The sequence below is a fragment of the Rhea pennata genome, chromosome 13, assembly GCF_028389875.1.
Source record: "Rhea pennata isolate bPtePen1 chromosome 13, bPtePen1.pri, whole genome shotgun sequence".
In the NCBI taxonomy this organism is placed as follows: Eukaryota; Metazoa; Chordata; class Aves; order Rheiformes; family Rheidae; genus Rhea; species Rhea pennata.
The window spans coordinates 3,018,025-3,031,813 of NC_084675.1; the positions used below are offsets into that span (position 1 = coordinate 3,018,025).

Below are 13,789 nucleotides of genomic sequence, written 5' to 3' on the forward strand. Positions count from 1 at the left end.
TCCTTTCCTCAATGGTGCTCTCTGGCTCAGTGCTACAGCGTAGCTGGGGAGGTGCCAGGAGCCTCTTGCCTGCCCGGTGCTCCTAGAGCTGTCCCGATTGAAACCTTTGCTAGGAAAATTGCAGATGTTCCCAGACTGAGATTGGGGAAGTCCTGGGGTTTCCGTGTCTTCAGGCCATGCAGCAGAAGCCATGCAGAAGAGGGGTTTGGTAGCACATGCTGTTCTGGCCAAGCTCCAAAGCTCTTTCAAGCTAGCGACACGTGCTCTGCTCTTTCCTGCTACAGATTCAGTGTTTTTTAGCACCGTTCTGCCTCTTGCTGTGCCTTCTCTCACAAACTGCATTCACGAGGGCACTGTCAAAAGCTGTCCGCTTGCAGCAGCTTAGCGTGTTTTCTCCTCCTGCTGGGCAGTGTAGTTGTCTCTTTTCCAGCCTACCTTACCACTGTATGGCAATATGAATTAGCAGCATTTCAGTTAACGAATTGCCCAGTTCTCAGCAAAACAGGTTCTGCCCAGGCATCCAGTGCTGCTGTTTCAGCTGGTGGCTGTTAACATAGAAAGCCCCTTGTGCTTTGATTTCAGTAATTTTAGCCCTGGGAGATTCGGACCTCTTAGCCAAACCCCAGAATAATCTGGGGTTTCGTTACCTTCCCTTAGAACCCGCACAGGTATCTCTGGCTGTTTGCCCTGTACGTACCGCCCTGTGTGTCTCCCTTTCGCCTGTCACTGCAAGCTCTGCACATATTGTCTGCAGGTGCCTTTTCTTCTGGAATGTCTTTATGTTTCTTTCAGGCAGTGACAGGAGAACCCAGGGATCACAATGCACGTGTGACTTTGCCAAAGATAGATGGCATATTAAAAATGAGTCAAAGGATAAAGACTGAGAGAACAGCCACTGGCTTTTGGCATCGCTACATGCGGCAGTTGCCCTCATCTACCTTTGATTTCTGTGGGAGTTTTGCAGAGACTCTGGCTGGTCCCAAAGCAGGACCCAGAGGAAGCCCTGGGGAGCAAAGCTTGCTGGAGGCAGACGGGGACCTGCGGGGGTCTTTACAAAGCGGATTCTCTCTGCTAGTTAAGGGCTGCTTGCTAGATAGGAGAGGTCAGAATGTGGGGTATCTCCTGCCCTAAACTAGAGGAGCCAATTACAGAATAAGCTTCCCACTGGAAGTGAAGTTCCTTCTCTGTGTTTCAGTTAGCTCTTGGATTACACCTGAGAGCTGGAGGGCTGGTGTCCTCTTTGGTTTCTTTATTACTGATTGTCACACAGTTGCTATCACACCTGTGTGCTCCCATGAATATTTGCTCCTCTGTGGAGCTCTTGGCCCCAGCAGTGCCCTGTGGCAGTGGGTTCTCCAGGTTAACAGCATACTACCCAGGAGACTCCGTGCCTGTACCTTTTCTAAATTCCCCGCTTCTCAATTGCATTAAATATTTGTTTGAGCATGCGTTATGGAAAGCAGGAGTGGATTCCCAGCAACAGAACCAGGTCTTCAACTTCCCACTCCTCCGTCCTCTCTCCAGCTGTTTAATGAGGTCTCTGAAATGAAGCTCACCCTGCAGAACAGCGGGAAGGTGCGATTCAAGTATGTGGTGCTAAGCGCCAGCACGGCCTCTGCAGACAACCCTCTGCCCGGCGTGCCCCTGGTCGTGCCTGCCACGGTGAGTACGAAGGCAGTCCAAGCGGTTAAGCCTGGCCCAGGCGGTGGGAGAGCGCTGTGCTGCCCAGGAGAGGGGTTACAAATGCAACCGGGAAAGAGGACTACAAGCAATTGCAGCCAGGAAGGCAGAGGTGGTCAAGCAAATGTAGAGGGAGTGAGGTGGCCAGGGAGCAATGGGACTGGAACAGCGAGGGAAGGAGTTTGCAGCATCCCACCGCCGTGGGGAGCAGAGCGTGCAGCTCTGTGTGCAGGAACAGCCCTGATGAGCAGACATCTCTCTCTCCCAGCTCCTCGGTGCTGCACAGATGCCCTTGTGCCAGCGCAGTGTTCCCTCTCTGTGTCCATTTTTTGCAATAGGAAGCCAAATTGCTTTTACTCCTGAGTTCACCGATGCCTTTCTCCTATAGTGAGTGAGACGGTGATGCCCTCTTGCTGCGAACTTTCGGAGATACAGCTCTGTTTGGGCCCGTGCGGAGTTGGTGCTGTAACAGCGTCGGTCTCCTGGCAGCCCGCCGTTCGGCCAACGCAGCCAAGCGCCTGCTTGGCAGGGCTTTTTTCCCCTGCAGCTGCGTTGTGGGTTGCTGTTGCTCTCATCCTGCCGCAATCTCCGCAGCTCTTTGCCTGGCCAGATGCTGTGTGCCGGCCCTGTTTAGTGCGCGCCCAGCGCCCTGCTCCGGGGGGCGGTGATGCATGGAGAGATGGCTTGAGGAAAGAGCAGTTACCAAATATCCGCGTGGCTCTTGCTCAGCTGCTTCTCCCTGCAACCTGCCAGGAAGATCCTCCCGCGGAGCAGGAGAGGACCGGGAAGCAGGGGGCTGCCCTGCCTGGCCCAGCTTGCAGCGTGAGAGCCAAGAAAACCTGCAAATGCCTCCCGTAACGCAGAGCAGTGTTGTGGTCTGCTTGCATTTGCTCTCTACCTGGCTGGCATCAGCCCAGCTTGGCACTCCAGCAGCCCTTCCAGAATCCCAGGGAGGAGGTGTCCTCGCCTGCAACATGTTTGCTCCTCGCTCTTGTCCTAATCTGTGCTCTGCTCCAGCATTTCCAGAGAGATGCATTTACAGATCGCTTATGAGTTCAGTCTAGGTGAGCTGTGCTGGCAGGAGATGTCCTGGTTGTGATGTATCAGTGCGGGCTCAGATGCAGCATCTGCCCCCTTCACTCAGCCTGGGAACCGCTACCATGCTGTGACAGGAGCCGCCAGGCCCGTGCAGGCGCAGGTGCTTCACTCGGCCTCCGTAGCAGCTGGCAAAAGAGCCTTTATTTATTTGCAGTCTGGCTTTGGCTAGCAGTGAGTGAACATTTTTAACAGAAGAGCTATAATCCTGCTGAGCAAAGGGCAGCCCGTGCAAAGTGACTCCATCTTCACGCCCCCCCCTTTAAAGGACACGCACGTTACCGCAGTGCAGGTGCAGCAAGTGCGGTGAGTGTGCCCATCTCTCCTGTGCCCACAGCACAACTGGCTGTGCCTTGCTCTCGTGCATCTCCACGCACCCATCGGACTGCTCTGGCAGGAATAGCATGTTCCTGAGGGCACCTGCATGGGCGAGGGGAGTCACTTTGCACAATATTCTTGAGGAACTTGGTCCCTCCTCTGGTCTTGTGATTTTTCCTTGGACACAGGTACTGGAATAGGGAGGTTGCGAGGTTGGTATCTGCACTGTCCAGCCTGGAAGGCCCACGAAAAGCTGGTCCCAGTCACCAGTTTTATTTCTAGATCTGCAGTGTGATACTGAAAGCTCCCAGGGCATATAGCCCTTCAGGGCAATGCATCCTGGCCTAGGAGATTTGAGCTCTTGGATGCAAAAAAAAAAAAAAAAAAAAAGGCTAGAAGTTGGTGCTGTCTGACTCTGTTCATTTTCTTATCTTCGACAAACCCTCCCCTTCTCAGTATGCATGTCTGTCATCTGGACCACCCAGCCATCAAATGGTCTTTGGCACATTCCCTCCCTCTTTACCCGCACCCTGCAGGGTTATGTTGGATCTGGCAAGGAACAGGTACTGAAAGTCTATTACCTGCCTGGAGTGCCTGGAGACTTCTACAGGACTTTTCAGATCCAAGTGGGTCACCTTGAGCCAGAAGAAATCTCCCTGAAAGGAGAGGGGATCTTTCCCAGGATCTACGTGGGTCTGCCCAGAAACATCAAAGGTAAGCACTGCCTGTCTGCTCCCCAAGAGGGTTCCTCATTTTTCTCCTGTGCCATAGGGTAGCTGCACACCCACCTCCACCAAGTCTGGAGGTTTTTGGACTGTCAGACCAGCACTCAGCCTGCTGGTTGCTCCTTGAGCCTCTGGCAGACTCTGCCCATATGGCTGCTGCCCTGAGAACTCTCCTGCAGAGCTTGCCAGCATATCTGTCAGAGACCTGGAAAGATTGTAGCTGGACAGAAAGGCTTGGGAAAGCTGTAATATAGGCTGGTAGGAATTTTGGCAGGGACAGATTTGTGTCAGACTGAAGGGGATGAGATGTATCTATATGAGGAAGAAGATGAATGAAAGTGAACATCGTAATCTAGAGAGAAAATGAAGCGCCCACCTTCCACAGCTTTCCTCCAGAGTGTGTGAGTGCAAGAGGACAACGTCAGGCTGAGTGGGGCTGCCTGGATTAAAGGAGATCAGTGCTGTTTGCACACTTGTATTTTTGCATGTTTTCTCCCTTCAGGAAATGTAAAATATGAGAAGCTCCTCAAGAAGGCAAAAGAAAAGTTGAAAAAAGGCAATCGGAGAGAGGAAGCCATCGTTCTGCAGAAGGCCACGACTGTAGAGCGGCACACGGACTCAGACTCCCTGGTGAGAGCTGCGGCTGCCCTGTTTGGCACGTGCCAACCTCCCACTGCTTGAGCTGTGCCCCCCATGCTCCATGGCAGGCTGGCTTGTGCCCCACCAGCACCAGGCTGAGATCATGCTGCAGGGCAGCATCCTCCCGTGGGTAGTTCGTGGCCTGCGAGTAGACCCGGCTGTAGATGCATGAGCTTCCCGATGAGCACAGGGAGAGATCCTCAAGGCCATACTCACGTCATTAAATGTATGACACTTTGTGATGAAGATGCAAATTACTGCTGGTGTATTTGTTGCTCACAACCCAAACCCTGCCACGTTTATGCAATCTGATAGCAGCTATTAGTCTGAGAGCATCTGCCTCGCGAATTGGAGCACTTTCCCTGGTGCCCTCAGCAGAGTGCCCCACATGCACACTGAGCTGCTCCTCAGTGTCTCTTGTGACGTGAAAAGCTTCTAAAGGTGGGACTTGCGTTCCCAGTAAGCACCCCAGTTGCATCATCTCTCTGCCTCTCTGCTTTCCCCTGCTCCTGGTTAGCCAGGATGCTGCAGGGCTGCCAGCCAGTTTGCAGATCCTTCCCTTCTCGGTGCATTCTGTATTTGAATGTAAAGAGCATTTAAAACACAGTACCACTGCACTAGATTGGATCACCGCTGTAGGAAGCCCATCACTGCCCACAAGCAGATGAGCAGATTTCCAAGCAGCAGCTTGACTCCTTTCTGGGACTGTGCTGTGGGTGTTGGTCTCTAGGAGGTACCAGCTTTATCTGGGTTCTCTTTTAAGAGAGAACTTTTGTCCAGGCTGCTTTGGCACTGGCTGGGGGCACACAAATACTTGGAGCCCTGGAGGTTTCCTGGCCTGTCTATGTGTTTGTCTCGTTGGATCAGCTTTTGTAATACTGACTGGGCAGGTGAAGATGCTGGAGTTCATTTCCCTTGAGATAAGGTCCTGGCTGAGGGGACAGGAGTTGCTGCAGGCACGTTGCAGTGAGACCAGAGGACCCCTATCACCAGTGTTAGCGAGAGGGGGGTGGGATCTTCTTTCAGAGGCAAGCCCATGCATTCAGAAGGACCGTCGCTAACCAGCTACTGTCTTTGCTTTCCTCAGTTTAACACGTGGCTGCTGATGGAAATGGAGCGAGTACTCATAGAGGAGCATGCCCTGAAGCAGCAGGAAGCTTTTACCTCCTGTCCCACAGAGGACCCTGCTTTGGGCCAGCAGGCTCGTCAACGGCTTGTCAAGTTAGTGGGGACTCCTGTACTCTTCCTCTAAGTGCCTCTAGGAAACATCTAGTGATGCATCTCTGCCCTGAGAGCACCTCGTGCCTACAGAGCTGGCTGGGAATAGCTGGGGACTTCAGAAGGGGTCTGGTCCTAAGGGCTTTAGCATACTCCCCTGGAAGCCGCTGTGTGTCCTCACCTCCACTCTTAAGCTTTTGGGGTGCTTAGCACTTCATAGACAACAGGCTCTGTTCTTGGAGCTGTGGTGGAGTCCAGTGCAGACCATCAACCCCAATCAGACAGTGTGGGCACTATCACTGCTTACCAGCTGTGAAAGAGACAACACAGGGCTGGATTCTTTTTCCAACATAGAAACAGACCACAGTAAGTAAAAAGAGCTGCCAATCATGGAGATATTAGCTTGGCAAGCCCTCAGCCAAGTGGCTTGGATGCTGGTGAGACTACTGTTGGTCCTTTACGTTATTGCTTCATGATGAAGCAAGGGAATCTTCAGTAGGCTCCAATTCTGGAAGAAGAGGTTTAAAACATTTTTCTTCTGCTTTCCTAAGTTAGACTGCTCTGGAAAAGGACCTTCCCATGGATCCTGTAGGTACTGACTGCTATGTTTACAGGTGCTTGTTTGTAGAGAAATCTGGTTGCAGATCAGAGCAGCTTTCCTCTAGGGGCGAATGTTATCACAATGTACTGAAGGAGTTTCAGGCTTTGGCTGTGCCCCAGGCTCGATGAGTCTCACTCAGACTGGTGGAGATCCCCTGTATAGAAATGATTTAGCGACTAAGGCTTTTCATAGCACAGGAGCTGTGGCCAGTATACACACACGCATATGCCACTTTAGCCAAATTGCTATCTGATAAAACCTAGAGCCTAGATTCTCAGTGACTTACCAAAGGCTTCTTGCCAGGCATTCAGGCCTTAAGTTTTACTGACCAGAGCTGAGTTTTTATAGCAGTGAATATGGAAATATCCACTATATTTACCTCTTCCATCTAGTTGAAAATGTAGCTAGCCTGTGGTTCAGGGACTCTCCTTACTCCTTTCAGAGCTCAGCTGCCTGAGTACATCCTGGACTTCGGCTACATCATTCTAGGTAATGCCCAAACACACATCGTGAAGATCACCAACACCGGCCAGTTCCCTGTGTCCTTCCATGCAGATGTACGGGCCCTGCGTGACACAGGTAATGGTGCTGGAGAGACCTCATGTGGCCTTGAAGGGGCCATTTCTGTCTGATGGGTTACTTTGGCCTGTGCTTGGGTTCAGAGTTTGTAATGCCATAGCATCTGTTTGTCTGTCTGTCCATCTTTTTGTGATGTGAGGTCATCTGTCATATCAAAATAGGCTTCCAAAACAGACCTTCAGGTAAGGCTACAGGCTGTTGTACTGTCAAACCATGGGGCTTAGAGATGATGAGGTGCTAGAGGGAGGTGCCTCAACTAAGTTATTTTCCAAATAACACTACTGCATAAGGGAATCCTTATTAGAAATTCTGCTTTTGGAAGATCTGTGCATCCTTCCCCTGGGCCTGGGGTGCCTGTTGCAGGAATTGCTGGTGCTCCTCAACTGACTTGTTTCCTTTTCTCCCCTGTGGGCCTTGGATTCTGGCTGTGAAAAACCCATTCTCCTCATGCGATAGAGTATCAGATGATAAGGGAGAAAAACCAAAGAGACAAAGGTGTTCTTCACAGAGCCTCTGGCCATCTCATCCCTAGAGGCCAGGACCCCTTTCTGCCTTTAGACTGTTTGTGGTGCATTTTGTGTTGGTCGTGTGCGTCAACTGCTTTGCTTTCATCTGTTCAAGGTTTCAGCATTGAACTGCACCGCGTGAAGCACCTGCCATTCTGTGAGACCGAAATGTTCACAGTGCGCTTTGATTCGCAAAGTGCCAACCTACCCCTGGGACAGGTGAAAGCACTCCTGCCCATCAAGGTACTGCATGTTCCTTCACCCTCCTGTGCCTACGCTGTATGTCAGGACAGACAGCAGGTTGGGCATGGCAGCAGATCTCACCTGGGCTCTCAGCTGGCTGCTCTGTTGTCTGCTAGGTGACAGGTGGACCCACGTTTCACATATGCCTTCGTGCCATGGTGACTGTGCCATCCCTCTGCCTCTCCTGTGACAGACTGGAATTCTCCAGTGTCCAGTGTGGGCAGTGTCAAGAAAAAACCATCCAGCTCCAAAATTGCTGCCAGATCGCCTGCAGATGGTTCATCAGTATGAACGAGCACGTTAAGAAGGTAACGCAAAGACAACGAGTAACTTCTTGGTTGCATTTCCTTTGCCTCTCTTGCCTTTTCTGCTCCATCACTGTCTGAGTGCTTGGTCAGGAGCTCGCGTGAGGAAGTGTTTCAGGATACAGAGCTCAGCTGGATTGCCTGGCCCTGTTCACGAACTAATACTTCATTCCTCTGCCAGTTTCCCCCATTCTTACTTATCTGAGGACAGAGCCTCCCAGTCTGCCTGGCTGGCCTGTGCTGTAACATGTTGTGGTTTGGCTCGTAGGCAAGCAGTGGCTGTGGTTGCTTTGAACGTGTGGGCTGTGAACGCTGTTCCTACAACAGTATTTCGTAGCACTACAGGAACTGAGAGTCTGTCCTTGCAGACCAAGAAGGTCTCACAGGATATGTTTGTGTATTCAGGTGGACAAACATTTGCCAGTGAACCTGCGTCGGAAGCTGCGTGAGGAGTTAAGGACCAAGACCCCTGTCTTTCAGGTGCTGCCCTCAAGTGGAAACCTCACTCCAGGACAGCGATGCAACCTGCAAGTGAGGTTTTCACCTAGCGAAGAGGTGAGGTTCATGGGTGTGTCTCAAAACAGGAAGGGCAGTGTGGTCATGAGAGCTCAGCGCAGGCAGCAGGAGACGAGGTCTGGGTCCGCTGCTGTCATTACTTCCACATGCGGCTTTGGTCAAGTCAGTGTCACATACCCACTGTGCCTCAGTTTCCCCTGCTGCACTCTCTTCTGAGAAGCACTTTGAATTCTCATTGGGGAACTGGCGTAGAGAGCTGCAAGGCCCTGCAGTTATGGCTACCTCTTGGTGCATGGAGGAGCTGTTGGAGAAACCTGCCCTTTTCTCCTCTGACTTCCCCCTTGCAGTGGTGTGCCTGCAACACACTTACGCAAACCAGCTGGCACCGTCTCAAGTGATAACCCTGGAAGGGCCGGTCTGGGCCAGTCCTACTGCTGGTACTAGCAGACGAAACAGCATTCAGACACGTTCCTGCAGACTCTGCTGCAGTACAGTCATCAGTGCTGTCACTTTGCCAAAACAGTCCCTCTTGTCCTGGTCCAGGCGAGATTACGCTTTCCTAGGCACTTCCAGGCAGTTTGGGAGCACAAGACAGGGACCATTCCCAAAATACACTTCCCATGTGGCCACCATGGTATGGAAAGTTAGTGTGTGGTAGTATGGACTCAGGTACTACAACACCAGGGAACAGTCCCAATAATGTTTCAATAACTAGTAGTAGTGTGTGGTAGTATGGACTCAGGTACTACAACACCAGGGAACAGTCCCAATAATGTTTCAATAACTAGTAGAGATGTTACTGTTTTGTCTCTGGCTTTGACTGGAGCCAGGAGTAGACTGGGAGATCCTTGTTTCTAGCCAGTGTGAGCTCGTCTGCCTGTATTTTACAGCTGATATTTGCTTGATACAGCAGTGCCAACATTGTGCCTAGGCAACGCATCTCTTGGGATGAGGTGAAGCAGACCCTGAGTCCTTTGGGAGCTAAGCCCACCTCCTGAGGACCTTTCTCTTGGGTGCTACATTGCACTCACTTTGGACTTGGTATAATCATCTGATAGACCATTTTAGATCCATCTGTTACCCAGGTATCCTGGTACACTTCACACCAGGCTTGATCCCAGTTCTGCAGAGCCAGCATACAGATGCTGTGCGCTGCAGGCCGCCCTCCACCTTAAAGGAACTGGTAACCTCTCTGGCGCTGGTCAAGGGCTGGATTTGAAGCCCTGTTACCTAGGACTTCATGGAGGAACATTTTGCGTTTCTTTCTTCCCAGAGGGCCTACAGCACCCGTCTGAAGGTTAACATTTGCCAGAGTAACCTGCACCCTGAGCTACAGCTCTTAGGGCATGGACTGGAGCCGCGACTGGACTTCAGCCCCCCAGTGCTCGAGCTGGGCCCACTGCTGCCATACAGCAAGGGGGTGCAGGCCACCGTTGTGGTGAAGAACCCATGCGATTTCCCCATTGAGTTCTACTCTTTGGACTTCGACCAGGAGTACCTCACTGAGGAGCTGGTGAGAGGAGATGCCCCATACATGCTCCCACTTGGCTTCACAGTGCTCCAGCATTCCTAGGCTTGCACCAGGAAGACATGGAGATGGAGGCAGGCTCTGGGCTAAAGCCTAGTAGCCTTGCAGGATCAGCCAGCTGTGCTAGTGGGACACAGAGGGGCTTGGACACTCTATGTTGGTGAAAGGAAGGAAGGAAGGGGGAAGAAAATAGTTTGGTTGGGGGATTTCTCAGGTGATGGAGATCGAGCAGCACATCTTATATCTGTGGCATCTGTTCTCTGTATGCACAGATCCTGCGTATGCTGCAGGACTACGATTGCCACAACACCTTACTGCTGCCGCCCCGTGCCCCAGGCGAGAAGCTGCCCCCGGAGGTGCTGGAGTACTATGAGGACCAGAAGAGGCTGCAGGACGAGCAGGCCGAGTCCAAGCCTGTGGAATCAACTGGTTGTGAGAATGGTGAGGGTGAATGCCAGCCACTGTGTCTCCAGTGAGGGAACCATGCATGGTGTTGGCTGTCCTGAGCATGGCCACAGAGGGGAGTCCTGTTCACCCACCCTGAGCTCTGTGTGAACTCTGTCTCTGTGGAAGGTCCATGCTTTTAGCAGCTACCCGTTCCCCAGCTGAGCACTGAGACATAGCTAGAAAATGGGTCTGCAAGGCACTCATGTGATGTACCCCCCTGTAGGAAAGTCTGAGTCTGTTTCTGAGCCTGTAAGCACTCAAACAAATACCTTCCTGAATCACTTCACGTTGAGGACAGATAATTGTGTTACCTCACACTGCTGTGACCCACAGGGTGATTCACACTAGAAACTTCCCTGCATTTGCAGGTGGAACATCACTTGGGTGCTAAGACAGCTTTGGCATGACAGCTTTGGTATGACAGCTGTCATATTTTATATTTGCTCCTTTCCAGCAACAAAAGCACAGAAACAAAATTCCCTCAAAGGCAGAGACACCCAGCTGAGGCATGGACAGGCTTCTGAGTGCCTTGGGAATCTCTCTCCTCAGGAAGTTTTCCTCTGGCATGTGGCAATGCAAAGTGACAAATGTCAAAGAGCAGCTTTGCTTGACCATGCTCTTCTCTCCCCTGTCCTCTCTCCTCAGAAAACTCTGAAGACATCCAGTCTCCCTCAGATCAAGAAGGAAAGTACCCTACCGGGGTCGTTCATACTGTCTCATCGCACACCTCCATCATTCCCCCCTCCTTTTTTGATGAAAGCCAGTTCAACAAGGTGGACTTCAAATTGGAGCATGAAGAAGAGGAGGAGGAAGATATTGAGAAAAAACACAGGCCAGGTAATAATACAGAGCTTTTCACCAGTTTCAAGTCCATTGTGGTAAAAGGACCTCGGTGGAGGACCTTGGTGTCCTCTCCATCCCTTCACTGCAGGCTTGCTTCTGTGTCGTCTTTGCTCCTGTGACTCTGATTCCTCTCTCATATACAAAATTCATGTATGATCCTGGGATCCTTTTAGAGGCCTCCTAAGAGCTCTTTGCAAGTGCTGTTGATTGTAAAATAAAAGCACAGTCAGATCTGGTCCTGAAGCATCCAGCTCTGTGGCAAAGGAGCCCTGGAGGAGGAGAGCTGCTTTGTGCTGCAGACTCCCAGGCAGGGAGAAGTCCCCAGTGCAGCCCCAACTGGAGAACCGTTTGGCTTCCAAACAGAGCCCCTCCTTTGTGACTGCATAAAACACCTGGTTCTGCATGTCCCCCACTTACTCAACTAGTCTCTAGACAAAGCTCGTGTGAGGACAATGTGACAGTTTGTGGAAAGATTTGGTCCAGTCCTTTTACATGTTGTCAGGTGCCTGTTCTCTCCTCTCTTGACCACTCCATTTACTACACTCTTAACAGCCAGCACAGGAATCTTTGAGAGCATTTAGGGCAGACCCTGATCTGTATAAGCCTAAAGAAAGGGTGGAGGGAGATCTGGTTTGTAACATGAGTTTTGGCAGTGTCTCCCCTCCCCAGATAACCTCCCCAGGATGTGAGGGAATGGGAAAGACAGTCATAATCACTGGTATGAAGGAAGCTCATTTTTACGCCTGGTCCTCTGTAGAGGAGCATCAGCAAAAACACACCAGCAGCAAGGAGGCCGTGGGAGAATTAGACAGCAGCCCTGTCAAAAGAGCCATCGCACGCTACCTTGGCATCGATATCTCTCCAGAAGGCCGCGCTGCCGAAAAACGCAGAGGGATTGTTGTCATCATCCACGGGGCACCTCTAACAGGTGTGTGGGCTGCAGCCCTCGTCTATGAGGTATGGGATAGGGCAAGAGATGTCCTGGTGGGCTCTGGCACTTGATTGACTGCTTTCAGCGTGAAATGAGGTAGATCATAGCTGTGCTAGTCCATTAAAAGGTCCAAGGCCTTTGTCTAGCCAGCACAAGTGGCACAGCACATCTTGTGCCCATGCGGCTAAGTTCTCATTCCCCCAGGCAGGGGAAGCCTAGTGGGAGCAGAGCAGTCCCTAGTCCATACTGGCCCCCCAGCCATGCCTAGGCATTGCCTGAGAAAGCACCAACTGGCACAGGCTAGCAAACCATCTGGGTGGTTTTGGGACAGGGCTTGAAACTAGGCTCTGGCCTGGGACTGAGGTTGCCACAAGTGATGAGGTCCTCAGGTGGCAGTAGCTGAAAGTGAGTTGGAGATGGTCCCCCCCACCTCATCTCTAGAGGAGGACATTTCTAGCCACCTCCCTGTTGATTTCCCCTAAAGCAGCAACTGCTTTTTGGTTGCCCTTGAAACTATGAAATCCTCTTCTGGGGCCTTTCAGAGCACCTCTCCGAGTATATGTACTTGAAGAAGCCTCACGTGCAAGTGTCCCCCAAGCAATGTTCCTCTCTTTAAAGGAAAGACGTCGGCTGCGACTGCCCTGTCTAAATACTACGGTGTTCCCTGCTTGTCCATCGACTCTGTGGTGACAAAAGCCATCTCTCAGAGGAGCAGTTCGGCAGGGCTCCGTGCGCGGGAACTGTGTATCGAGGCTGCAGTCAGTCAGGCCCACGAGGACCCAGAGGATGCTGGTAAGCCTTCAGCCCAGCAAAATGCTGGGCCCAGAGCACTACTTCAAACACTAACTCCCATCATCCAGTTTTTCCTTTTTCTCCCTATAAGGAGAAGGGGCTTTTGGCAGCTCCTGCCTGTTCTAGGGAACAGTGATGCAGCATCCGCAGAAATCCAAAGCCATTTCCTAAACTCTCTCTGGTAATTAAAATCTGTCTTATTTTAGGGACTCATATAGGGGCACCTTTTCCTCCTCTAATTTCATGCAGCACCTGGCATGTGTTGCTTTTCCTAAGAGCAATGAAGCACACCTGTATTTTTCTCAGAGCTTTGGATTTCCTCAGGGCTGAAGCCAATCTGCTTCTCGTGGCCTCCAGGTGGAAATGCTTCCCATTTCAGAAGAAACCCCTCTGAAGTGGCTCATTAAGCACTGGATGACTGACTTTGTTTTCTCTGATGTTTGTGAAACCACACTCAAAGAATAACCTCTCTGAGCAGTTTCAGATGAGGGATAAACTGAGATCAACTTTTTTTCCCATCTCCAGACGTTTTGTGCAGTGCTCCTATATATGCTGTCAGGGTTGTGGCACTCGCGAGTCTTACGTTGTTTTCCACGTGAGTCTGGTGACTTTTAGTGAGCAGTTGGTGCTCTAAACCCTGCAGCTTGAGCCCCTCTTCAGATCCCTGGACAGACAGTAAGGCTTATTTCCTTTTCATTTACGGTTTCCAGGCAGGGGCAGTGACTGCCTTAGTGATAAGCACGCGTGTATTCCCTCTGCATTGCTGCTTCCCTGCTGATGCTGGCTTCTGTAACTCTGATCTTATGGTTGAAGGAGCATTGAA

At 51.4% G+C, this 13,789-nt stretch overlaps 1 protein-coding gene across 1 annotated transcript in view; it reads left to right on the plus strand.

The window, feature by feature from the left end:
* The window catches only part of HYDIN (HYDIN axonemal central pair apparatus protein), a 164,826-nt gene that overhangs the window by 111,591 nt on the left and 39,446 nt on the right, over positions 1-13,789 (plus strand). The window contains exons 27-39 of the mRNA XM_062586846.1: positions 1,525-1,662; positions 3,630-3,807; positions 4,321-4,448; positions 5,545-5,678; positions 6,719-6,855; positions 7,477-7,604; positions 7,721-7,912; positions 8,315-8,464; positions 9,699-9,938; positions 10,226-10,394; positions 11,046-11,237; positions 12,001-12,171; positions 12,793-13,098. Of these exons, the coding sequence (XP_062442830.1) occupies positions 1,525-1,662; positions 3,630-3,807; positions 4,321-4,448; positions 5,545-5,678; positions 6,719-6,855; positions 7,477-7,604; positions 7,721-7,912; positions 8,315-8,464; positions 9,699-9,938; positions 10,226-10,394; positions 11,046-11,237; positions 12,001-12,171; positions 12,793-13,098 (2,263 nt within the window). The remainder of the gene's footprint in view (positions 1-1,524; positions 1,663-3,629; positions 3,808-4,320; positions 4,449-5,544; positions 5,679-6,718; positions 6,856-7,476; positions 7,605-7,720; positions 7,913-8,314; positions 8,465-9,698; positions 9,939-10,225; positions 10,395-11,045; positions 11,238-12,000; positions 12,172-12,792; positions 13,099-13,789) is intronic.